A 27,782-nucleotide genomic window follows, 5' to 3' on the forward strand; every position below is an offset into this window, starting at 1 on the left:
CTGGTTAATTCCCCTCTGATCAGTCAATTGACAGAAATGCAGCTTTGCATGTTTTGCACTCATATGTCAGAATCACCTCCTACCACAGCTGATTTTGCTCAGATGAAGTAAACAGGAGCAATTGCATCATTTGTGCTGGTGATAACAGCCACCTTTCTTTCTTTCTTTCTTTCTTTCTTTCTTTCTCTGTGTCTATAGGTGGTCCTGACATGGCTGGGACCCCGCAGACACAGCTGCCTCCAGGGTGACCAACCTGGAGGGGGAAACCCTCATCTTTACACGACCGTGCCTCTACTCAGCATCACACCCTGAAGTATAGCTGTCAAAGTAAAGGGCGACTATAAACACACACTTGGGCTTCCTGCTGTACACAAGGGGTTAACAACAAGCGGTTTCCATGAGCTGAAATTCCCTCCCATCATCCACTCCCCCCTGGAATGGACTGTCCCGTGGATTCACACAGGGTGTGTGTGTGTGTGTGTGTGTGTGTGTGTGTGTGTGTGTGTGTGTGTGTGTGTGTGTGTGTGTGTGTGTGTGTGTGTGTGTGTGTGTGTGTGTGTGTGTGTGTGTGTGTTCCCCCAGCCATATATATTGCACCATGTGTATTGGCTGCAGGGCTGTTGGCCTCCCGGTCTTTATTTCTCTGGTGTAGAGAAGCAGCAGGAATATAAATCCACCTTCAGACCTGTGTGGACTGCTCACTGGTTGGGGAACTGAGATAAACCTTGCAGATCACCTGTAGGCAAGATGGGTGATCTTTTGGAAGATGGTTCTTTCATGTTCACCTCAGAGTCAGTAGGAGAGGGACATCCAGGTGAGTCTTCCGCCAACTTCAACTGCCTGTGAACTCACCTGTGGTCACATGTTTCTGGATATATGAATACTCCACAGCAGCTGAAATTCAACATCTGTCTTTCCACAAAAACATTCAAAAAAAATAAGTTTTAATTGAATATATTCAGATAGTAATTGTATATCCTGACTGTATTGTTATTTTATCGTGAAGAAGACACCCACATGTTTAACCTTGACACAAGTTGGACTACATGTCCAGAATAACTTGTTGTGCTGCGTTACTACTCTCCGAGCGTGGCTGGTATTCCATTCACAGCAACATGTGTTTACCACCCCCCCACACTCACTGATGGGCAGCTGTGTGTGTGTGTGTGTGTGTAAGGTTGCATGCTGAAGAGAAAAAAAGGTGTCAAATATGGGAAACAGCAACGGGCCGACACAAGTTTGTCATTTCTTAAATGAACAAAGCAAATAAAACAACCTGTAATGAAAATTCTGTGTTATTTAAGCTGCTTCACAAGACATTTTCTCACATTTGAGACTTCGAAAGCTGTGTGATGCTTCTATGTTCGCTGCACTTCAACCAAATGTTTTAATGTCGATGAGAAGAAGTTTGACTCGTTAATAAGTCCGTCACACACAAGTAAGACAGCCCATCTGACCTCAAACCCAATGTCAGACGTTAAAGTGCACTCTGTCCTGACCACCGTGGTCTTTAGACCCACCCCCCCTACCCATGTCAATGTGTCGTTATCGCTTCACAAATATGTAACTTCACAAAGTCCTCCGAACTAAATCGATAGTAGTAAATGCAGGTGTGCAGATTTACATAGATAATGATTCATGTATTATGTAAAGCCGCTCTGCGGGGTAGTTCGTCTCTTCAATCATTACCAGCTTTTTTGGATGTAAAGGTTGGCCTTATGTGAAGATTTATTAAAGATATATTAAACTCATTCAGCAGTTGAAAAAAAACTTGTAAACTCATTTATATGTGGATCCAAAAACATTTCTCATCCATGTATTACATGAAAGGCAGTCTAAATTTGAAGCCATGTTTTTGTATTGAACCTTACATTTTATGTACCAGTCACAAAGATGTGCGACCTTGCAGAAAACGCCTTTCATCCCTGATAACACACCTCGGAGGCCTGCGCTGTTCCCACAGATAGCGGCCGCTTTTTACTGTCCAGGCATTAAGATAAACAGGTAAAAACAGTTGCCGCAGCATTAATGCAGCCAGATGTTGTTTCTGATGTAACCTGTGCATCGCATTGCCTCAGTAGGGGATGAATGACACTGTGGCCATTGTTAGGCTGCTGCACACAAAACCACGTGGATCAAACTCAGTCCAACACAGTGTCTGTCTGAGACGATAATGGCCAACCTTTCAGTGATATATCCTCAGTTTACATTGATTCTCACGGTAACGTCATCATGTTTAAATAGTGTGTACAGTATGCAGTATCACACCAAACGTCATATTGACGCCAAAGTTTCTGAAGCTGTTGTCCAGCTTTCCAAACAAGAGCCTCATCTCAGTGTAACTCTGACTTTCTAACAGCACAGTCTCTGCTTTGTGTTTCTCTAAAGACAAGATCTGTGACCAGATCAGTGATGCCGTCCTGGACGCACATCTGAAGCAGGACCCCGATGCCAAAGTGGCCTGTGGTAAGTGAACCAGGAGAGAGATAGAGAGAGAGAGAGAGAGAGAGAGAGAGAGAGAGAGAGAGAGAGAGAGAGAGAGAGAGAAGGGTTAGTCATTCAATGAATGGCCCGAAGAAGCGAATTTTGGACATTTTAACTTGTGAAGTACTTTATCTAAAACTAACATACACTGCATGCTTCAGTGTCTCACTTGAATAAATCATCAATTTTGAGATTATCACTTGTTTCAGGCATAACATTTGAGCTTCCAAAGGATGAAAAGTGTCAGCGAATAGAGTTATGGTGTCAGATTGAATCTGAAACAAGATATTTAACACAACTGTATGTGTAATGTTGCGTTGATGGCGTTGACAGAGACGGTGTGTAAGACTGGCATGGTGTTGCTCTGTGGCGAGATCACGTCCCGGGCCAACGTGGACTATCAGAAAGTGGTGAGGGACACCATCAGACACATCGGCTACGACAACTCCGACAAAGGTGAAACAACAGTTTTTAACACGCGAGAGAAGGAAAATCTCTCGCCTGCCTCCCGCTGCCTGATGTCTGACTGCCGTTGACTTTGTTCAGGTTTCGATTACAAGACGTGTAATGTGCTGGTGGCTCTGGAGCAGCAGAGTCCAGACATTGCTCAGGGGGTCCATGTTGACAGACAGGAGGAGGACATTGGAGCAGGAGACCAGGTACGTATGTTGCAACAGGGCAATGTCATTCCAGTTAAACACGGACAAACAAAATAAACATGACAGTGTGACTCAGTATTTGATAAACACATCATGTATCAACTCACTAAATCTCCTGCTCTCTGAAACATGACAAAAAGATTTGTCCGGTAAACTCTCCTTCAGAAAAGTAACAGCGTCGACTGTTATTTCCAGAAAATGTTAACAAAAGGCAGTTTATGGGGAAACAAGCGACACAGAATAAAATGAGCATTTTCCTTTCGTGTGTACTGAAGTGTAGTACTTGAGTAAATTCCCGCGAAGCCTTTCGGTTGTGTGGAAGAAGCTTTCACACATAAATGATTGCAGCTCATCTCCAAAGGTCAATTCTTTCACATCCGTAACAATATCCAGGGAATCTGACAGTTTCCTCACAATTGCACTCTGATTATATAAATAGCAAGTTATAAAGTTAAATAATGGCCTCTAAGATGTAACAAGATCATTTTTAAACTAAAAACAAACTTGTACATCAACTGGGGACCTGTCCAGAGTAGATCAACTGCTTAGTATTTCTACTTATACTTTGAATTTTCCATATCTACTAAAATATCTTTTTTGTTATATTCTGTTTTAAATCATGCTCTTTTAAAAAAAATGACTTATAGTCACATTTAACAGCTATTTTTTTTTTAACCTGATGATTTGTGGAGTTTGCACCCTGCCTGACCCCTGACCCCCTCTGTCTCCTCCGCAGGGTCTGATGTTCGGCTACGCCACAGACGAGACAGAGGAGTGCATGCCCCTCACCATCGTCTTAGCTCACAAGCTCAACTCAAAGATGGCCGAACTGAGACGCTCCGGCGTCGTCCCCTGGCTGCGTCCGGACTCTAAAACACAGGTGAGACTGTTTGCTGCAACACAGGCAAGTCGATCGCGTCCTAATGCCTTTGTAAGAATATCAATCATCCGGTGAGGAAATGTGGGTCACTAGAACATCAAGAAATAGAAATGAATTGAACTTTTAGTCCATAAAAAGTTTCCAAAATGTTTTTATTTTCTTTTGCGTTCTCACCGATTTGTGATTTTTGCTCGTCCGACAGGTTACAGTACATTACGAACAAAAGAACGGAGCTGTGATTCCCAAAAGGATCCACACCATCGTGATCTCCGTCCAGCACGATGACTGCATCTCGCTGGAGGAGCAGCAGAGCGTCCTAAAGGAGAAGGTACGGCCTCGTGAACGCACTGAGCTCTGACTGACCCGCTGTTTAGAAAATCAAGTTCTAACACTGAATCGTTCCGCTCAGGTGATTAAAGCTGTGGTTCCTGCCAAATATTTGGACGATAAAACCATCTATCACCTCCAGCCAAGCGGCCGCTTTGTCATTGGCGGACCACAGGTGACCTTAACGTGCAATTACAGAAAATGAGTGGTCAAACTAAGAGAAAGAAAAAGGAAAAACATCTTCTCTTTTTCAACCAACCGACAGGGTGACGCTGGAGTAACAGGCAGGAAGATCATTGTGGACACATATGGAGGGTGGGGAGCTCACGGAGGCGGCGCGTTCTCCGGCAAAGACTTCTCAAAGGTGGACCGCTCCGCTGCCTACGCCGCTCGCTGGGTGGCCAAGTCTTTGGTCAAAGCAAAACTGTGCAGGAGAGTTCTGGTTCAGGTGAGTGCACAGCTTCGACCATCAACCCATCCAACACATGCACCAGGCTGAGGCACGCCAAGGATGAAACTCTTTATTGCGTTACAGGTGTCTTATGCTATCGGAGTGGCCCAGCCGCTGTCCATCTCTTTGTTCACCTACGGTTCCTCTCAGAAAACAGAGTCGGAGCTGCTCCACATCGTCAACAAGAACTTCGATCTGCGGCCGGGAGTCATCGTCAGGTAAACATATATAAATATATATATATTTTTTTTTAATACTTTATTTTGTTTCATTAGATTCTTGCATGAAGTATCACTGAACGCTAATACAGTTCCTGTGCAGTTCGACTGGTTTATTCTCCATTTGGCCACCAGGTGGCACTAGTTTATTAGATTGGTGGTTTTGAGATATATTTTGTTCATCTATTTTTGTATGGAGGCAAGACCCATTTAACACTCGATTAGTGTTTAAGATTTGCTTCAGTCATTTTATTCTTATTGATATTATGATATAAATCTCTGTTCTCTACATGAAAAGACAACAAAAACAACAAAATCTGTCTAGTTTTTTTGACTGTTGAGGTGTTTCCTGTCCTTTCCTCACCCCGTGTTGTCGCTTTTCCACCACAGGGAACTGAATCTGAAGAGGCCCATCTACCAGAATACAGCTTCTTACGGCCACTTTGGCCGACCAGAGTTTAGTTGGGAAGTTCCCAAAAAAATTGTCATCTAGGTACTCCACCTGCCTGTCCTGATCCCCCCTGGAGGCTGAACCAGAGGCCTCTTCACGGGCTTTACCAACTGATAGGACTTTTTTTTTTCAATACGATAGAACTAAAGCCAAAGTTAGAATAAATCAGCTTTAAAGAGATACGGAGGTAATTATGTTCCAGAGTGGCTGTAGCCACCAACGGACACGTCCTCCCGGTGAGAAGAGAGACATCGAAGAGGACATCTCAGTATCTAATGTTTTGTTTGTTTTTCCTTCCCAGATCAGAAAACAACTATCAGTGCTTATAAGTGTGTACAGTCATTAAATCAAAGATCTGATTTGGGAATCAGTGATATACAACATCAGTGCTTCGTTTTCTTTTGAAGATGCTATTACCAAAAACAATTCAGCAGTGTAATTACTACTTTTTACGTTTGTCTTTAGAACAGAGCGTTTTCTTTAGGACTGTTTAAAAAAAAAAAAAAAAAAAAAAGAAAAAAAGTCCTATTTTGTAACAAGTGCCTCAGGAAGCTGTTTGCACTCTTGCAATCGCTGTTGTTCAAGAGGACAGGTCATCAAACCGCAGCGGGATGTCTTAAACTATGTTACAGTCATTTAGTTTTACGTTTTTCATATTTTCCATCTGCTCCACTTTTATGCTCAGAGGGAAGTTGCGTTCCATCCTCGTCTCCTCTGTATTTCTTTTATTTTTGAATTTTACCTGCAGGCTTGTAAATGTGACTCAAATATTTTTAAAGTCTTAATCTTCACCCGACTGTGAATCGATGTTTCTTTTTATCAAACTGTTGACGCCTTTAGTGGACCACTGATGTCTTAACATGGCAGCATTCTTAGTGTCCGGAGCCTGTGCTGCTCTATGCTGATTTCCTCTCATTTCCTACAGTCTTCTCCGTCTGTATCATAGACTTTGTTTTGCCGATTTCTTCCTTAATGTGTGAAAATGAATGCAATCAAATATTTGCCTTTTAAAAATGTCTTGTATTGTTAAGTTACTCTAAATCCAGATCTAAAGTAAGAAAAACAAAAAAAAAACAAAAGTGGGTTTAGATACTTCTGCTTGATGAAAATGAAGTTGATGTGTGAAGCTCAGGCTTTTATCTACTGTCACCGATGTTTTTGTACGGGAGCTTTTCTTCGGTTTTATCCATCAGTGTCACCTCCTATTGACGTCATTATCAGAGAAACTGGACATTGTAAATAATTAAACAATAAAAAATAAATTTAAAAAAAGACAATCAAAGTTATGAACCAATGTCTGACCCCTTCAACAACACAGTCCTGACACACACACACACACACACAATCAAACTGTAGGCAGCTCTTTTTTAATTTTTATTTATTGAACATTAAGGCATATATATATGTATACAATCATAGGACTTTAAAAATAGAATTAGGAGCCTAAACCTCTTTGGTTTTCATTATCAAAAGAATACATAAGGCACAAGGAGCATTTTGCCGTTCAGCTGAGGGTGAGATGAGATTGTTGTGAGGTTTACGGGTTAGTTTGTGAGAATGCTCTCACCAATGGTTAACTGATTGCAAAAGTAAGCTTGATGGGTTTTTTTTCTTCTTTTTTGCCGATATTTAACCACGTGTGCGTGAGCAGCATAAGCATTCTCACAAGCAACTGACGACAGAAAGGCTTGCTTTTATTTGCAGCTTGAACAAAGTGTTGATTAATCAAAAATATTCTATGGCATCACGGCTGATCATCAGTCACAGAAACTGTGACAGGAGCAGTTGCAACCTACGCTACACAGACACACAAAAAAAAAAAAAACTCAAGTAATTTACACGGGTGGAAACAAAAGACCAGAGAAGGCAGACGCGAGCAGAGTTTCCTCTGCTTTGACTCAAACGGTGCAGCTGGTGATGTAACATTTTCCTGAGTGCAAAGATCAGACAGATCCATAAACAAGAAAGAAATAAAAACTGAAGTAAAGCACAAGACGTCAAGCGAGCAATGCAGCGACTTAAAAAAACAACTTCAAAATAACCTATATTTGATTAGTTTGACTGAAGATGCTGCTGGATTTGTATCATAAAATCTGAAGTGCAATGCCACGGTTTTAGCAAAGACGCTTTGTGCATGAGCAGCAGCTTCGTTGGACTGAGAATTTTAGGCTTCATCAAATCTTAACGGAAAAAAAGTCATGTACAGGCTGAACGGTAAGACAAACTGAAGCCGCAACAAGTGACCGAAGCTCGTTTTTTTGAAGTAAAACAAAAGCAGATTTGGCCTCAAACTGCAGCGAACTTAACATTCTTGGCTGGGGCTACGAGCATGTGTAATTATTAAAGTAGAAAACAAGACCTCCTGTGAGCTGACCCAAGAAAAACAGCACAGATCAGATTTCCACACAAATGGCCTACAGTACACTTTCTGACAAGCAGAGGGAGGCAGAGAGCGACCGGTGCCTCAAACACCACAGCTGTCTGACTGTGCTCCAGCTTCATGTTGGGGGGGGGGGGGGGGGGGGGGGGGGGGGGGGTGTAAAAATACATTCAGCCTGACAGTGGATTCACTTCAAAGCTTTTATGTAACAGACTGTGAAACTGTGAACAATTTGCAATAAAAAAAAACAAAAACAACCGGCACTCGGAACGCTGGCACGGGACCATGTGGCCAGCTGTGGTTTGAGGGGGAAGCAACGGCAGCCGACTAACCTGAGCCTTGCCCATTTAAAGCTTCCGATTGCCTAGGTTGCCTCCCTCAAAAGCGTGTTAATAATACACAGGGACGCTGACTATTTCTTAAAAGATATGAACAGTAACCAACAGTGATTGTGACGGAGGAGCATTTCTGCACACATTAGTATTCCTGGCACTCGCTGGGACCTTCTGTCCCTGCTCCCTCTATTAGCAGGCAGTGACTGCAGCCCTTTCTCAAATTATTGCTTTTTATTCATCCGATGTAGCCTCCATCACTGCACAGGATAAGGCCGTTTTGTGTTTTAGCACCAATGCCACTGACGGACCGATATTTGGCTACATGCTGTACGGCAGCACAGAGGCAGCACACGTTGTGTCACAGTCGCCCTTTATGTTCCCTTTGTCCCGCTGCACCAGCGAGACAGACTGACCAAAAAAAAACTATGTAGAGGTTCAAAGAAAAAGCAAGAAGGTGGAGCAACATTCTCCTCATCCTCCTCCACGTCCTTGATGAGGCATAATAGGAGGCAGAACTCCATCTGCAGGACCTGAAAACACGTGTGACGCGTCGCCACTAAACTCAATAAACCCGGAGCTCTGTCTTGAATTAGCTGCTCCGCTCTCGGCCTCTGGATGCTGCATCACCCCTCATCCACTGGGAAGAAGCCTTAATTGTTTCGGGTTTGGTATCGATCCACTGTATTGCTCCTAATCTTTAGGTAACACTCGGCTGTAGGAATTGTCTTTAAAAAGCACCTGGTCCACTGCTTGTTCTGAATGTCATTAAAACTAAAGACATGACATGTCAGGTAAAACACCCAGACACACAGAGCCCAAAGTGTTCTGGACGTGGCTCCCATGGATAGGTTAAAAATAATGTGAGGTGAGCATATGTGGAGTTGCTTGATCAAACAGAAATGGTTTTGAGCAATTTCTCGACCACAGAACAAACGGACAGCGGCTGTTACAGCCAACATCTGTGCATACACACAGACGTCAGGGCAACAGAGCACATTAACGCCCTGATGTCCACCTCGAAAAATGTGTTTACCTTCCATTTAGTCTCAGCCAAGCAACTCCAATAGAGTAAATCTGTATCTTTAGTTTACCCATTTGTATATCTTTGGCATGAAGGTGAGTATACAGACTCAATAAAACTTTAAAACCAATAACAAAGGATTGAGCTTTTAATTAACAGGGCTGCGTTTGTAATAAGTACTTTTTTTTTCTTCTTGATTGTAAAAAACGGACTGCTGCCCTCGCCGTCTCCAGGATTGACTCGGATACTTCTGTACTTCTCTGTCTGACACATTTTCTTTGCATTTATTGCTTCCGTCCATTCTCCACCCTCGCTACCGCCGTAACACTCACACACCATCTGCTCTCTGCTGCAAAACGGACGGCTGGGCTGTCCAGCAGCCTTCGCTATTTTACATCAAATGAAACCAGCGTGGTAGTCACCTCCAAAGACACAAGGCCGGGGCCAGACTGAGACGGTTCGGAGGACGTCAAGAGTACATTTTTCTTCTCCCGGTTAACAGTCCACCTCTGCTGGTCGCAGACGACAGGACTGAGAGTTAGGAGAACATTTGGTTTCACCCTTGAGCAATGTGCAAAACGCAATGAAGTTCTTTGCAGACACAAAGTCTGATGTGAGCACGAGTCAAACTGAGCTCTCCACGGCTCCAGCCGGTCCACGAGACCGCCGCCGCCGCCGCTGCTGCACTGGCCTGTTTTTTGTTTTTCTTTCATCTCAAAGCTTCAGGCGAATGTGGCCGAAAATGAGTAATTAAACTCATTGGCCAACCAGAGTTTGTAAGGAATAAAAGAAGGCAACTGTGTGGCGGGGAGATGTGCCGGCAGGCTACATGATGGACACGTTTTCAGGTTGGTGGGGATGCGGTTGGCTGTGTAGAGCGCCCCCTCCCAGCGTCGCCAGCGTGTCCACCTTGTGTTCTCTCCCAGCAGGTCCCAGGGAGCCTCCCCGGGCCAGCACCGCCATGGTGTCGCCCGACATGCCGGCAAACTCAAAGGCGAAGGTCCCATAGAACAGCATGATGATGACGCAGAACACCCATTCAAAGATGGCCGACGCGTGTTGCAGGACGAAACTCTCCTGACAGAAAAACACTCCGCCTGAAGTATGGGTTAAGGAGAAGTGAAGAGAGAGGGGCTGAAGCTGCAGAGGATAAACTGTTTGAATCAAATGCATCAGGAGGGCTGTCTCGCAGCGCAAGTTTGTCTGATAGCAGAGGGGTTGTTTTGGTCACATTTTGGAATGATGGCAGACGTTTGTTTGACTTGTCTTAAACAAACCACATTGTGTGCAGAAAAGTTTTTTTTAAGGCTTGTATTGGTGAACATCTCAGGTGTGTGTACGTATAAACTCTATATAAATATAGACAACCACAACATGGAGCTCCAAACACACGCTCCCATCAGTCCCATTAGCAAACTATTGCTTCACACAGCAGTGCTGCAGATCATGAAGATGAACCGATTATAAATAGCAACTCTTCAGTACGACTCTTTACTTTGCCTGATTTATTCGAGCTCATATTTCATTTGCTTCATTTTGACCTATAATACAACCAACCAGCCACCAGGGGGCAATCAGGATATTTTGTCTTTAGGTAATCATGGACCATCTTTTTTGACAGTTTATGGTTGTGGATGTGGTTGCACGATGGGAAGGAAGGAAAACAATGTGTTTCGTTTCACTCGCCATTCTCCGACACGCTTTTCGCACAGTTTCAGTCAATAAGTCTTTCTCAACAAGTTATTTTAGTTTCAGCAACAAAGGAACCAAAAATCGTCCTGAGGAAGTCAACCGGCTCATTTGAACTTATAGAAACTTCACTGAACTGAGCGACATGTAAAACAGAGCTTCCCTCCTGCGTGGCTGTACACGGAGTGCCATGAAGACAGAAGACAGGATTATACCCACTACTTTCCTGTGTGTATCTGACCGAACAATGTGCTAATTTCATGCACTTCACAGCCTCGGAGGCAGCCATCTGGTAAGAGCTGAGAAGGATACTGAGCACCAAGGCTACCAAGGCCAGCAGGGTCATGCAGAGCCGGAGGTGGGCCAAATTGTACTCCCCCTGGGTCTTGGCCAGTCGGTAGGTCAGCGCTGACTGTAGGCACACAAACAGCATACTGGTGGGGAAGGCGATGCCGGCTCCGACATAGTGGAGGACTTTGGCATTATCCACCTGCCATGTAAGGGGAGAAGAAAGAGGGAGAGGTGTGAAGACGAATGAGTTCAAATGAGAAAGACGATAATAAAGACGGTCGCTGGTGTGGCAGGAGACAGAAACAAACAGTGAAAAAGGACAACACCATATGGGGAATAATCACAGTGACCACATCAGGCAGACTCAGATCATCCTGAGTTGTGTAACAATCAGCTGGAAGCTGATTAGAGTCTCTAAGTTAGAAGGAAAAGAAGAAGAAGTGACAGAGCGGCTCCAAGCTGCAATACAACAGAGTGCCTCCGTTCCCCTGCTGGTCACAAGAACGATAAGAAACAATACACAAAAGAACTGGTCAGGAGCATGTGACCACAGCTCTCACTGAACAGTACGTACACACACACATACACACAGAGATAACAGATTCAATGGCACATTACCCAAAGCCCAAAACCTCATCTAAAGACTCATTTAGGCAGATGAAGAAAAAAAAAATCCTTTTCCTGGCCAACGCTAAACAGTTTAGGCCGGTTTAGTGAAAAAACGTCTCCCTGCACCACATAATTCTCCGGCATTTTTTTAGAGCAAAAGCATAGAAGTTTTTCAGTTTTGTCATCTAAGCCATTTGTCCAGTGACCTGGTTAGTACATACTTAACATTCTTGAGCAGTGGGCTAATCCTCAAAGTGACAAATAACATTTCCAGACGTATCAAGGTAAAAACCTACACCTCAAAAAGTTCAACATTTACATGGAATCTTTCAATAGCAGGAAAAAATAATAGACGTAGATTTCAAACAGAATTAGTCGATGCCGTACTTTTACATAATTAATTATTCGTGTTGTGCATCTTATCTTCATCCAGTCCCAACTTCTTCACACAGGCACCGTGTGGGGTCTGAGTGCTGCCAAAGTGTTACTTAACACACCCAAAAAATAAAACACACACACACACACAACCACCTTTTTGTTCTCCTTCGTACTGGATTATATACCAGAGCTGCTCTGGTGATTCCATCTGCAGAGCGACAAAAATCCTTATCCCAGTTCAACATCTGACTTTAGAGTACTCAGCACTTGGAGGACGTCTACTTGGGTTTACAAAACTGTGAGGAATGTAAAGCACGCACACAGCTGGACTGAAAGTACGGCGACCTGCGCCAGTCGTAAGGTTTAGTGTTTGCTTGCTGCCTGGTCGTTACATGCAGTCATTACCTGCTGGCTAGAGTGACGCTTCAAGCCGACAAATTCACTTCTGCCGCTGAATTTCTGGGACATTTTCACACTTGGTCTGAGTGGTGTCTCAGGACTGTGTAGTGGGAGTGAGGCTAATTCAGATGCAATAAAGGCGAGTTGGGAAAAGAAAAAAAAAAGGAGGAATATTAAAATGCAGTAAAGAACGGACTGCAGAAAAATGGCCGTTTTCCCCATCAGTCACTGGTCAAACTGCAGGTTTATCCATTCTCACTGCATTCCCAAAGGTCTCGGACTGCAATACTTGTCATTACATAAAGTACAGCTTGATGACTAAACAAGATCGGCTTGATAAATCAGTCGCTGCAGGCCGACACTGAACAGCTTGCCTGCATAAATGAATAGTAAGAGTAGTCACACAGAGCTCACACTCATTAGAGACTCAGGTCAGAGAGATACATGTGAGCGTGCAATGAGTGTGCATCCTTCACTGTAACACAGTTTCTAAACGGGTGAGTATTTTGGCGATGCAAAGTGGACAGGGCGACAGGAGGAGTGAGGACGGACGTGTGAGAACAAGCAACACTGATCAGCTTCAGTTTTCATTTACTGGAAACAACAATGTGAAACGACTTTGAGCCGTTATTGCCACACCTGTTGTAGCGAAGGCCTTCCAACATCTCAAATGGGATGAATCATCGCCACAAATACTTTCAGTTGACTTTGAATGAAGAATTCAACAAATGTGATTTCACTGATGAAGCTTGAAGGCGACACACAGCTGTGTATCACACTCAAATGAAGTTTTAGGTTTTTTTTTTTCCTTTTACAGGTGGATGACTTCAAATATGAAATCGTCATGAAAACCTGAACACCCAAGCTATACACATTCCTTCTCATATTCTTCATGCATGTATATATGTGGAGGTCTGCACCCTTGTTGCTAACTTTTTTTCTTGTTCAACAAGGTTGTGCAGTATCAGATCATTGCTTAGCCCTGCTGAAATGAAAAATGTAATTCATGCTTTGATATCTTCCAGATTACGATGCTGCAATTCCCTTTACTCCAGATTCTGTCAATATAACCTACAAAGATGACCTCACGAGAGGACTTTCCACATGCAGGTGAAGAACTGACCACATTACACGCGTCCTTGTTCTGAATTTAAGAGGTTTTTTTTTTCATTTGTTCTCAAATCCTTAAAGAGCCAGGCTCCTTTGTATCTATGACAGCTTTTGACTCCTTATGAGCCCGATTCTCTCCCTAGAACTCACTTTTATTATGTGGATTTTATCGATTTCGGATATTTCCGTCTAAGGTTATAATTTTTTTGGTATATTCTTTTTATTCTTCTAAGCTCCTTTGTTTTGTTGTTGTCGTTTCTAACAGTTTTGAAAACCGCCAAAGAAATAAAGCTGTATTTAGCACAAACATCTAAAGATCTTCTCATCTACTTTAGAGCTAAATAGGGAGAGGAGGGGTCAGTTCACCTTCTCTGCTCTTCATACTTTCTGCACCCCGTCCTTCTGTTTCACACATTTCACACTCATGGATCTGTGTGTGGCAGCAATATGCTTCTCCATCATCCATTCCTGTATTTCTATGTCCAAACCATCAGGCTGCCTGACAGGAAAAGCCCCAGCAGCCTTATGTAACAGTGCAGTTTGTTACCATGAGCCCGTGTTTCTGGTGTTCTTATTCTCTTTGATCTCTTGGATTATTTTCTCGCTGTCGGACGGTTTATGGTGTTTGCCTGCATGAGAATATGAAGCTAAAGTCTTCTGAGGTTAAGAATTTGAATATTTGCACAATTTTGAGGCCACATTTCCATTGTTTCTTTTGGTCTTTATAGTTTATTTGTAATCGTTATTGCTATCCCGCTGAAATGTCCCAAGCTGTCGGAGAGGATTTTCTACGAGTGATGAGGATCAGACTCCTAATTGCGTATAGATGGGGCGTCCGCCACACACACCCTGTCTGCCAGACTCCTCTCCATGCATGGACAGATTTGATGACTCACTTCCTCCTGGCTCGTTCGGTAAAATTCCTCACAGTTCTGTACAACTGAGGCCTCGAAGGAAAAGCGGGAAGAGGCTGAAGACGGCTCTCTTAGCGTGAAGCGCTACAACCAAATATCTGCTCCACAGACTCTGTTAAAACGCTTTTGACCTCCAAACTATAGTTTGACTAAAGATGTCAGTCCAACCACGGTACACACCGAGTCCCTGTTCGTCTCTGTCGCTCCACAGCGGGAGAATCAGTGCTGAAGTTTCTACAAGCTCATTCCCACGACAGATGAATACTGAATTATGCATCACAGAACTATGGAGCTGCTTCCCATCAATGTCAAGACAATCAAGAACTAAAATGTCATACGCAAACAAAATCGTGGCAGACTTCACAGTGCGTGCCAAGATTTCAACACATCAAAGAATCCAATTCAACCAATCACAGAGAGCTACATAACTGTTAAGATTCAGCTCCAGACGGGTTTTAGATGAAAGCATGCAAAGAATGACATAAGGATGCAGACAGAGTTACGATACGGTGCATTACTATGATGATTCATTCAAAACTGAAAATGTCCCCATTGTGGTGGTTACATGAGTTACAAGTCCTCCAAATTTTGTCCTTTCCGGGAACACGTCCAATGCGTTGTTTTTGCCATTTACTTCAAAACACATACATTTGATTTTGCAGGAAGAGGAAACCAAAAGGTCGTACCTGGAAATTTCCCACCATGATGAGTCCAGCAGCACAGATCCAGCCTGTGGAGAGACTCGCCGTGTTGAGGACACAGTTCTGATGTTTCTCGATGACGTGGGCATAGCGGAGCAGCACGATCACCATAACTGCACAAGCAGAGAGCGACAAAGACACAAGAGAAGAGTCAGACTCATTATTCAGTTAAACAATCACTGTAAAAGAGGTGACGAAGAATTATTGAGCATATTTTGGAAGAGTACCAAAGAGAGCCTGGCTTCGACTTAATGCAAACACTCTCATAACTCACTAGGCCAAGAAACACATGAATTACTGGGAAGCGGAGTGAGAATTACAGGAAGCCCAATTTCATGTAAAAATATCGCCGGCAGGAAAGGGCGGGAAAGTGAGCGAGCAGTGAGAAATCGGTGGGGGTTGGTCCAGGCTTTGAAAAGGTGAAGGGAAACAGAGTACAGTGTGCAGGACAGATGAGTCCTGATGTGCTAACAGGCTCTGACTGGGGGCATTGTTGCAGCACGGAGGACTTGACCCCTGCTTGGTTCGTCTCTGTCGGCCCCTCACAGCTTCTGTTCCATGAAGGCTGACCGAGCCCGGTGAAGGGGGGGGGGGGGGGTTGCGCCGAGTGAGTGAAAAAGACGAGGCAGACAGAATTGGCGGGGGCAAGGAGCCCCTCCAGGCTCGACCCGGAGCTCATATATTCTCTCAGAGAGTAAACTGTTGTGTTAACTCTGTCGCCATCTCTGTGTAAAAGGCAGAATTTAGGAGGGTCTGCCAAGAAAAGAAGAAGAAGAAAAAAAAGAAGCAAACAAACTGTGGTCATGGAGAGGAAGAAGAATGAAACCATGTAAAGCTGCGTCTGCACCAGTGGTTTGGACATGTTGTCGCCTGTCTGGCTGAGAGTCCGTGTCTCAATGACGAAAGACGCATTGACTGACCGGGCCACAAGCTCAGCACAACACTTTGGTCATAACCCATTCAGGGACTGCTCTATACGGGTAATAACACATGGTGATGGAGTAAAGTAAACGTGGTTTTCATGTTTCAGATGCTGAGCAGTTTTGGCAGCAATCTTGTATACAGTGTGTGTCTCATGGCAGCTTTCGTGAAGCTGCTCAAGATGAGCGTAGATTAAGATTACAAATAGAAACTTGGAAGGAAATTTCGCCAAGACGGCACAAACGAAACTAACCTTGATTTTGGAAAAAAAACAACATAAATTTCAGTCAGCAGCAGTCTACAATCTGGATGATCAATAAAGAAACACCGTTTAGTCTCAAATGCACGGTTCAGGATTGTGAATGGAAATCCCCTGCAAATGTAGAGGGAGAACTCACCACGGCACCACAGAACACTTAAACGTGTGACAATAACAAAGAGTCAAAAGGATTTAGCAACATTGAGGCATTCCCTGGGAGAATAACAGGAAATTATTAGTCGCCTGAGTGACCATTAAGATAAATGGATTGAAATCACAAATGATCTCAAGATTTCCAAAGTTAAATTAAATGTGCCGCATATTTAGTGAAATGTTGTAATTCAACTTAATAAAAACACTTAACAGGGACCACGCAGCACAGTCAGATGCCAGTTCATCAGATGTAACTGTGCGGTGGGATTAAAAACGTGTAGTAACTATATTTCTATTGTAGTAGCCTCATCCGTTTGTGTGAGTGTGGATTTGTAATTGTGGGAGCTTTGTTCATTTCCTAAGAATTACAATCCCCTTGGCAAAGTGACTTCAGTTACACTCATGGAAAAACAAACAGCAGAGTCTTCGGGCTTGGAAACAATCTCACTGCCGTCTTTTATTTTTTTCCAGCTGCTATTTGAAATGAAGAACACACCGTATCACTGAAAGGACAAGCAAAGCGAAGTGAAATTTCTTTCATCAGATTATAGCATCGCAGTCTCCATGCGGCAGACTGGCTGGCTGGCTTTGTGTTTCTTTATTTCCTGTTTCAACAAAAAGGACCATTTCATCTTGACAAATGGAAATGTTTATTTACTATAAAACGATAAGAGCAAGCTCTGAAGGTTAAAGGAGGAGACTATTTTTTATATGCATGTGCTTCTTCCACATTTATCTTATTTGAAGGGCACCGTGAGCGAGGGAGTGGCTCCTTTGAGGATGAATTTCTCGCTGAGGTCATGGCTTTCTCCTGCACCAGGGACTGATGAGTAAGCAGTTAGCTGACCTCCGCCTGGCACGAGAGGGTCAAACAAACTGCCGTCTGACCGCACAACATTATGAATAATTTTACATGCGGATGCCTCGGCTGCTCATACAAACTGCTGCCCTCTCCAGCTCTCTTATTCCACCTCCTTCCCTGAATGGAGGAAGCACAGGGAGGAAGTGGAGCGCCTCACACAATGTTGCACGCACACACGCACACACACACACACACACACACACACACACACACACACACACCGCAGTTACTCGCTCCTGCAAAGTCACGTTGCAACAACGTGGCCTTACTATGGTGTTCGTATGACCATGCTGCTACAAGCACAGACCTGAATCGACACTGGATGCACGCACACATACACACACACCGGTAAATATTTCTACTAATGTCACACCACACCTGACAGTAAAACAAACCCTGCCGTCGCCATGAAGGGATCCATTCCTACCCAAACACCGGACTGCGTTCTCTCCCACAGGAGGCACCCAGAGAAAGAATGCACGCATTGTCTTCAAACCCATAACCTGCGTAAACTGGCAGAAAAGGTGGAAACCGGAATAAAAGGAGAGTGACAATTATGGGGCAATATACAGTTCAGCGAGTGCGTCTTATCCCGCTTAATAGTGAAGCCCTGAGCCAACTGTAGCTGGTACAGACGTCCAAGAAATCAACAGGCTAAAAAGCTAAGCGCTGATTATTTACAATAGTCTGTTGTAGAACTACATACCACATCAACTTAACCTACTTTTGTTAAGCCTTAATAACTGGCCTTACAACTGGTATTAAAATATTTACAGACTGGAAGGCAGCTGAGAGTGCGACTAATAAGAAGTGAAGGATGAAGATCCACTCGACCGAGCTTGAACTCGATGAGACTCCGGTTAAATTACAGCCTGGTTCAGAATTCACTCTGAAATTGTGTCACCGTTACAATTTGTAAGTCAAAGCGCAACAAACACATGAGCGTCCGTCTGACTGACAGAACTCACAAAATACTGTCCGACAAACACAATTCACCAAAAACTGTCTTCTTATCATCAGGCAAGAGAAAGAAAGAAAATATGGCCATCTGAAATGGAAAAAAAATTGTATTTTCCCAAAATGTTATAAGAACACTACAGCTTGAGGCACGAGACAAAACTGGTATCTGTATGAGCCTGTGTCCTTTTAATCACAGTTTGATTTGCTTTACAACGTTGTACGAATTAGTTATGATTACAGACTTGCCATTTCGACAGCTGTTTTCCACTCTTTGCTCGGAAGCAAAAATACCTGTGAAAACCTGTATTAAGCCCCATGGCTTTTAGAAATAGACACTGACGCAAGAAGAGCACAAACAAAATTTCTTCTGAAATATGAGTCAAACATAAACCGTCACTGCGATTAAGTAATCGAGTTAACAGTGGAGAGCGCTCAGCTTGTCTGTTGTTTGGTTGCCACATAATTCACGCAACGCATATCCCACTTCTTTGTATTCTACACCTGGAGGTATCTATGGAAATACTTGGTTGTGCTCCCTTGTGCTTAGGTTTTCTCGGTTGTCTGGCGCGACTTCACACTGAGGTGGAACGGTCCAGCCGACACGGTATGATTTGTGTAGTCTCACTACATACATAGATCCAAAAAAAACATTAATTCAATACAGTCATTTCTCTGACTCTTACCACAGGCCAGGGCTGTAATTTCGATAACAAAACACGATAAACAGAAAACAATGGCGCAACTTGTTTTGAAATGTCCAGGGAACGATCAAGAGTCGACCAATTAGACAAGACAGACGGGCCTGAAATAGCTGCTCAAAGCATGGGTACAAACGAGGCAAGGAAAATCACACACACACACACACACACACACACACACACACACACACACACACACACACACACACACACACACACACACACACACACACACACACACACACACACACACACACACACACACACACACACACACACACACACACACACACACACACACACACACACACACACACACACACACACACACACACACCACAGCTGGGAAACATTAACTAGATCAGGGCAGTCAGAACATCCAGTGAACGAGGGCAGCAACACGTGTGGACCAACAAAAGACCTACAGTGCAGCTCATGGGAGCTCCCGCTCCTCTTTGATATAGCGCATGCTTTTCCTGTGTCGGCTACAACGCACGCTCCCTGGGCATATGTGTGTGTCAATTTCTGCTACTCTGAAGATACATTTGCTCTTGTTTCCGCGCTCATTCGCGAGCACATGCAGCATTTCAAGTGGACTGCTTGTGAATTTTACACACAAGCAGAAATAAATGAGCTTATATGATCATATTGTGGGCATTAGCTTCACTTTTAGAGACAAGAAGCATGCTCCCATGATGTAAAAAATATTGGTCTTCGAAAAAAACAAAAAAACTGAGTTTATTTTATACATTTTCAAGACTTCAAGGTGAAGCACAGTGAGCCGCTCTCACCGCCATGACAGGGAATCTAATCGATCAACTGATTGATGAATTAAGGGTCAGTGAGTGAGTCAGTGCGATGTCCAGTGCATTGATGGATGTGTGTGTGTTGTACGACGCCTTACCCATGAACGAGCCGGTGCTGCAGATAAGGCTGAAGAAGCAGCTCTCGGGAGGAAGAGTCCCACATTTACTGCAGGAAAGAGTACACATAGATAAATCAGACCGATGTGATGAACCTGTGGACATTACACAGCAACACTAACGTGCCCCCCTCCACCCTCCGCCCACCCCCGACCCTCTGAATTATAGCACGCTGTTAGCATGAACTGTGCTGCCTCACATCCCGTCGCCAAGTCTTTGACTTTTCACCTACTACATACCACCTCTCTTCTAGGAATGGGAAATGTTTGTAGGAGGGGAAACCAGGAGACAGTCAACACTGGCTGTCTGTGCCTGAGTTCCTGCTGCCTGCAAAGCCAAAGTCCTCTCAGCTGACTGCAGTCACACACACACACACATTCTTCAAATCATACCGCAGATGAAAATCTAACATTCACTACAGAAACGCCGACGATTCCCAGGCACCTCTTTGAGGTATTGAGTTTCTAAAGCTCACTGCACTACTTTTAACGTGAATTAAAATGATTTGCTTTGTATGCAAACTGCAGTATTTGGGTGCCACAAACGGCCTCTGATGTTGAAATCGCGGCACACCAAAAAAAAAACAACAGGAAAAAAAAAAAAAAAGAAAGCTAAACAAAGGAACGGGAGTGTCTTGATTTCCTCCCAAATGTAAGCCGACTCCCCTCCGTGTTTACATGGCTAAGTGTAGACCTGGGTGTTTTGCCTGTGAACTGCCACGATGGCAGGCGGGATATGTCGGCCGCAAGCTATTTTAAGACACACACGCTCCCTCTCTCGCCTTAAAAGTTACTAGCTTTTTTTCCCCGTCAATAATGTGTCAACAGAGATCAAGTGGAAAAAAACAAAACGGGAATGTGTTCCTGTTTATATTTTCCGGGGAAAAAAAACAAGGAATAGAGAGGAGAGGAGAGGAGAGGAGAGGAGAGGAGAGGAGAGGAGAGGAGAGGAGAGGAGAGAGAGGCAGTCTCACTAACCTGATGAGAGGTACATTGTCCAGTGTGCAGCACAGAGACGGCCCGCTCTGCAAATACAGTTCTTCTTCACAGGACTGGTTGTACAACCTGGAATAGAAAACAGTTTCGTTGATGATTTGATATCCTTTTAACATTTTGTAGATGTTTTTGTGTGTATGTCCATTCTTTCTAAATTGCCCCTTTGGGGAAAAAGAAAAGTATTTCTACTGAACTGAATACAAAAAAAAAAAAAAAAAAAAGGCAAACATAGGCAAGAAACACATTGTTACCCTATTTTATTTTGTGTAAACGTCCCAGTGTCAAGCATAAAAACATCACAAATTTTAAGCAAAAATCGAAATGTAGGTTTCTGCACTTCAGTACTCGAAGTCGAGCGCAGTAAAAAAAAAATTAATAAATAGGTTTCGGTGACCATCGAAAAACGCCTAATCAAGATAATGATCAGGGTAGTTGTGACTTCCTCTGACCCCAGAGTGTGGAGGAAGGTGTGATGGAGCAAAAAAAGAAGCAGCTTGAGCAACGTACCAGTTATCCACGGGGCAGACATGCTGGTTGTACAAGGCCATGGCATAGCTAGAAGAGATGAAAGGAAAGAATTTGTTCAATTAGAAATGAGAATGTCGGAGAAACTCAGCGAATAACTCGAAATTATAGTCCACACAACAAGCGGCGATAAAATGCACCGCTTCAAACCAAACCAATAATTGTGATATCTCGGTGACCTTCACGCAGTTGGAGAAAGTTCTGGCTCAAACAGTTTCTTTACAAATGTAAATAAACGTATTCACAGGGAATGCCATTTAGAAATGCAGACGTAAGAGATGTAGACTCCGGATCGGATGCTCGCCGGTTCGAATCCCGCCGTGGCTCCCTGAGCAAGGCGGACCACCACTCCCCGTGCGTGTAGTTAAGGTTAACCATGAATAGGATGAGTTCAATGCAGAGATACGCTGTGTTGACATGAACTACCGTTGAGTGAGAATGTTTGACGCCCAGCCATCTAAAACCAAACTGTTTGAACCAAAACCTGTTAACTGGTGTAAAACACGGAAGACAAATTACGGCGTCAAAAATGTGCTCATCATCAAAGTGATACAGACTCGGACCATTTTTAAATACGTTCATTTTTCCCATATCTAAATGCGAGCTGTACTTAATTCCACTGACATGATGATCAAAACTACAGGAGGAATTTTGATACACCATTAAAGTAATATTTTGCCCCATTGCTTTTTTTATTTGGATTCTTATATTTGGGCCTCTGCGTTCATTGCCATTTTCATGCTCTATGCTAATTTCAAAAACCACCTACATCTATTCCTCTTCTCTAAAACCTCGATTTCCAGAGCACCTGATTCCCGCCACTGTGGCCTCCCCAGAGTCCCGCGTGTTGAACTTGTGAGGAATGACATGACCTGACATTTGGCCATTTCTTATCAGTCCATCGTCAACTCGCAGGGTACCACACAGGAAATTCCAGTTTGTGTCAGTTTAACTGGTCTTATTGACAGTGACATCCATCATTTGCTTGGGTCAGTGACCAGCCGCATCCAAACAGAGGTCAGTAACCAGTGGATCAAACGGTGATAGCTGTATTTGATGTACAGTTAAGACTCTTAATACTTTTAACTGAAAAATTCAACCCATAAAATGTTGAAAACTCTGCATGAAGATTGGCAGTCGATCAGTTCAAATTAGGTAAACCAATATATCATGACAATATGAACCAAAGTTGACATTTTTGTATAAAACTATTTAAAGAATGTTGCTGTCTGTTTTGTTTGTTATTGAGAACCGCATTGGCTCCAAAACTTTATTTTCCACACACTGAAACAAACAATAATCATGGGACCGTTTTCAATTGAACTATAATGATCACTTGTATTATTATGCCGCAAGTTGTTACGAGAAATATTTTCTGACCACAAAAAAAACCCATTTAATTTCACACGTGAGAATAAAGAGGGTTCCTTGTTTCAGCCTGGTGAAGAAGTGAATTTAACAGTGGCTTTGGCTTCCTCATTATTTCCCCACCAGCAACATGAGTATCTCAAAGCTTTTTTCCTGTGTTCGAACACGTCCATGTCCTGAAGAACAGCACATATCCACGAGACAAATTTGTTTGAAGTTTGAAGTTGTTTGTACTGTAGAATCCAAGCAAAGTTTTTTTGTATTGCAACCAAGTTCGGGGATATTTCTTGATGAGCACGTCAAGTGGTAGAAGTGGACATCCAGGAAGGAAACGTTCTTTCCACTTTAAGTCCTCTTTATTCACACGCGCTGATGAAAACTGTTTGGGCTGTCAGAGGACGATGAGGCGACAGACAGAGTGGCAATCGGTCCTGATTTGTAAAAGCAGCCATAGTTCAGGAGGAGGTTAAACACCAATTGGGAATCTTTCCAAGGTCGATAATATCCAAGTCACAATCCAATCCTTCAATAACACACATACCTGATGCTCAAATTGAAGGCGCACACCAACACTGGATGGAAGATTCTTTTTTGTTCCCTTTCTGATATTGTTGTGTATGCAACAGTTTGAAATGATTTAATTGTAATGTCCATTACAAAGACAGCTCAACTACCCAATCCAATCTAAAAATGATAACCAGAAATCTGTGGCTCACCTCATTTATCTTCTCAACGTACGACAACACAGCTGGAACAAACGGACATTTGTAAACAACCGGCTGCCTCATTGGCGGGAATCAAGTTACCTGAATCATCAAGTTAAAGTCATATATGCCAGATGGGGCCCATGTTGCTGTAAAGAGCGCCGCTCCAGCATAATGCTGTGAGGTCACCCACTGATGTGAGTGGAACATGGCTCTGAGGTAGAGGGCTGGCAGCGCTGAGCCCATTAACCGCAGTACAACATCAACAACAACAACAACACAATCCTTCAAAGAATCAAGGGGAAAACCAGAGACAATCAGTCACAAAATACAGAAACCCGAACTACAGCCAGCAAAAGTTGTTCAATTTTCCATAAAGTCTGACTCGTTTTCTGTATATTTGGTCAGCATCCAAAGCTAAAATAGCACCCGTGCTGCTCTGGAACCATTCTAAATAAAGTAGACTTTTCTAGCTGTATGTGAAACTAAAGCAGTCCTTTTTGTGCTCGGAGGAGGCGCAGTAATAATAGGTTTGTTTATATAATTAGCCCTCTATCAAAACTCAGCAGTGGTTGTAAACTGTAATTGCAAGCCTGTGAGCAATATATACAGAGTAACAGACCAGGTCTCTTCACTTGGGCCTAAACAAGGAACATTTAGGACCAGCTTCCATGGAAAAATCTGCTTAGCACAGAGAACATTCCCAAACGCTGTGCGAAAATAACCCCAGGAAAGGGTGTGATGCATCAAATATGGATGAAGCTGGGCAGTAAAGGCTGAGCTCCCATTGATTCTCTCGGTATAAGTAAAGCACACGGGGCAGCGTTTGATAATTTGGAATAAAAAATGTTTAAAAACAAAAACATCTGTAAGGTGAAGTAAAGCATCCAAACAGCCAAGGAATGGTGGTTATGGGTTGTTAGTGGTTGTTGGGTCACACTGCAGTTTAAGACATATTACTTAACTTGTAAAAGGTCAGCAGCAGCATCTAAGCCAAGAGTCTTGGGTGGGCACAGGCCTGCCTCCACTACCTCATGCACAGGGCATGGCCACCAGATGCAGAGTGAAAAATCCAGCCTAATCTTTCGATTACTCCCTTTCCAGTATTTACCTTTCTCCCTCCAGGTCACCCGCACTCGTCCTCAAGTTATGCAACATGTCATAGTTTCACATCCTTTGACAATCCAGCAGTTTGTACAAAAAAGAAAACTATAAGATGTCACAGGGGACTGTCAGGCAGCAGCGATTGGCACTTTAACTTTATTCAGCTTTCTTGGCATTGATTAAAACACGCAGGAGGAAACTGAAATACTACAACAATATTTGAGCTATTTCGCTATAGAAAAAGACAACCACCTCGGTTGGGCTGTAAAGCAGTCAAGTTGAAAAACAATTCCTGTAGAGGGTCTCTACTTCGGCACCTGATAAGCAATTTTTGTCCACACGACATGCAACTCATAGGTGATGTAGCTTACAGTCTAGATACAAAGCCATGGCGACTTGGAATTGAGCCATCTGTCTCTGCCTCCCTTCGGGTTTTGCATTCCTTCTCCGGAGTAATAACAGATCAGAGAAGAGAGCTGTCAGCCCGAGTGTAACCAGGAGGTATTCATCCCTTTCTCTACGGTTCATCCAACTCCATTTCAAATAATTAAAATGAACTGAAAATCTCGCGTGTCTCACTTGAACAAGAGGGGTGAAAATCTCTGATCTTTCCTGGAGAGAGTTAATCCACATGCAATTGCCATGGTTCCCAGGAATTCTGAATAAATATGCAGCGCTGCTCTCCTGAAGGCAAGACAGGCTGAGGCATCAAACCAGTTCTCGTTCCAATATAAACAGCAGATTTGGTGGATCGGTGGCATACAGACAAACTATCTCTGCATGCTTTGCATGAAATAGATAAGCAAAACACATGTTCTTGGTGATAAGGCTATGTAGTTAAAACCAAAACATATAGAACCTGTTTTATGGATTGGATAAGAAAAGAAAACACATACATTGAGCGATATGATGTCATTGTGTTATTTATACGCGTTCAGCTCTACTATTCATTTTTCCAATTTAGGAATAAAAGCTTGCATTCAGTAGGAAAGCTGTGGGGTGCTTTACTTTCTCCAATACATTCCAAGAATGCACTGTGAACACATCTAAGACTATTAAACAGAAATAATTACTTCTTGCACTTTTCACAAGGTCAGCTGTTGTGACAGCAGAAAAAAGCTGCTTTTATGTCACAAAATACGATTATACTCCAACAGCGTGGCTTACATTTCTTCTCTCTGACTCACACATCACTACTTACAACACAGTGCAAATACCAGACGTGAAAAGGTTTCGTTATATAGCCTCGATTCAAAAGCTTTTTTGCAATAAAAGAGGAGGAAACACTTACACAACCCAGATCCCAGTGATGGTCAGGACTGGGAGGCTGACAGGCAGTATCATCCAAAGAGACATCTTCCAGCACGTTGAACAGCCCCTTTCCTCTTTTTCCTCCAGCCGAGCGATATCTGATCAAGTAGTACAAACATTTAACTGAGCGTCACTGACATCTGCATTACCGCCGACTGATTCATTTTCTTGGAAGATGGGAGCTGACAGTTGGGATGATGGCAGGAGCGATGTGCCCTCTCAGCTGGTGAAATAAAAGAACAGAAATGGGTCCGGTTAGGATAGAATACTTAACACCACAATCTGTATCATCATCATTATTAAAGCGGCAACAATTAGTTGAATAATAATTAAACCTAACTATGAATTATTCTTCACGGACACGTTCAATTTCAGGTTGACAACATAAGTGAATATCTCTTATATATATATATATATTATATAGGTTGCATCTCTACATTAATCTAAGGTTGCAGCTACTGGCTTTTCAAATATTAAAATAATCTGGACTCTATAACTTGTCGTTTATTTTCATTTAAGATGTTAGAAATGGGAGAATCTGGTCATCGGTCAAAATTTCAACCAAAATGAAAAATGTTTGGAAGAATATATATTTGCACTTGAAAGCAGTCAGATTGTATGTGTACCTCAGTCAGTGAAAATGTCTATTTATGATGGCAGCACTACAGCAGAATGGTGGTTTTATCCGTTTTGGGAATGAAAACGTGCAGATGTGTTTCAGCATCAGGTTTAGGATGATTAGAACAGTACATCAGGCAGGATGAGAAACTCCCTGCGTCTCTGTGATTCAAGATGGATTCAGCTAAAACTCATTCAGAAAAGATGCAAAACTATTGATCATAACTGATGATTTATTTAAGGTTGGATGATTCATGTTGATTAATCGAGGAACAGTGTTCGGGCTTTCCGTGAAGCTCCGACGTTTTTCTTGAGCTTAATGACAATCTCGTGGCAGTTCCGAATTAATTTCATTATGATAGACCAGTGAGTTAACCTTTCTTAGTTAACCAGCAGGGTGAAGGTGAGTCTTTCCTCAAACTAACATCGAGTATCAGAAGAAAAATCTGTGTCTACTCACCTTTCGTCTTTTGACTCCAGAGAAAGTTTGGGTTTTTTGTTTGTTTTCGGATTTTTTACCGGGAAACTTTTGAGCACGCGGACGCGTCCTCTACAAATCCGGTGGACCCGAAACAGCCACGAGCTCAGAATCTGTTTTCACACACGTCTGTGCGTGTTCTTAACGCAGTGTCGGTGCTGGCCGTCCGTGTCTGTGGTGAATGGGTAAAAGGGAGGGGGCGGGGGGCGGGGGGCGGGGGGTGGGGGGGAGGCTGAGGCTGCTGGCTGGCGGTGGTGTGTCTCTGCATCGCCGCCACGAGACGAGACTCATCCAAAGAGTCCAGCTGCGTGGCTCCGCCCACAGGCCTGCCCCACCGCTCGCGCCCCGCCGGGTGGGCGTGTCTGCGGGCTCACTGACTGTACAACCATCCGTACAGCCACACACCACTAAACTAAAAAGAAAAAACAGGACACAACACGACGTGTGTTAATACTAGTAAATAATTTACTCTTTCTGAAACATGTGATGATGACCATACTCTAATATTGCTATTGACACCGATCATTAGATTCCATTATAAAGTCTCAGTAATTCCTGTATTATCACCTAATGTTGATTTAAAAGCACCCTAAATCAAATAAATCC

General features: G+C 43.3%; 2 protein-coding genes across 3 annotated transcripts; one reads left to right on the plus strand and one right to left on the minus strand.

Annotated features, from left to right (window-relative positions):
* Positions 1-457: 457 nt before the first annotated feature.
* On the plus strand, positions 458-6,715 carry mat1a (methionine adenosyltransferase 1A; the record flags this gene model as incomplete). Of its 2 annotated transcripts, XM_080481046.1 has the most annotated exons (10): positions 458-814; positions 2,389-2,466; positions 2,818-2,940; positions 3,031-3,143; positions 3,880-4,023; positions 4,226-4,351; positions 4,433-4,525; positions 4,616-4,798; positions 4,886-5,019; positions 5,410-6,715. In XM_080481046.1, the coding sequence occupies exons 1-10, from the start codon at positions 748-750 to the stop codon at positions 5,510-5,512; spliced, it is 1,164 nt and encodes a 387-aa protein (XP_080337172.1). In that variant the 5' UTR covers positions 458-747. The 2 variants fall into 2 exon arrangements, with proteins under 2 accessions (XP_080337172.1, XP_080337173.1); XM_080481047.1 differs by lacking the exon at positions 5,410-6,715 and having other exon boundaries at positions 4,886-5,023.
* A 1,323-nt stretch (positions 6,716-8,038) lies between these two features.
* LOC308120456 (transmembrane protein 150A) lies at positions 8,039-27,504 on the minus strand. Its single transcript, XM_080481070.1, has 8 exons — positions 27,159-27,504; positions 26,061-26,303; positions 21,576-21,623; positions 21,051-21,137; positions 20,055-20,122; positions 15,283-15,410; positions 11,208-11,385; positions 8,039-10,303 (listed from the first exon to the last, which is right to left on the minus strand). Exons 2-8 carry the CDS (start codon positions 26,123-26,125, stop codon positions 10,032-10,034), a joined length of 846 nt encoding a protein of 281 aa, XP_080337196.1. The 5' UTR covers positions 26,126-26,303; positions 27,159-27,504; the 3' UTR covers positions 8,039-10,031.
* Between the last annotated feature and the right edge of the window lie 278 nt (positions 27,505-27,782).

The sequence above is a fragment of the Lipophrys pholis genome, assembly GCF_963383615.2.
Source record: "Lipophrys pholis genome assembly, chromosome: 15".
Lineage (NCBI taxonomy): Eukaryota > Metazoa > Chordata > Actinopteri > Blenniiformes > Blenniidae > Lipophrys > Lipophrys pholis.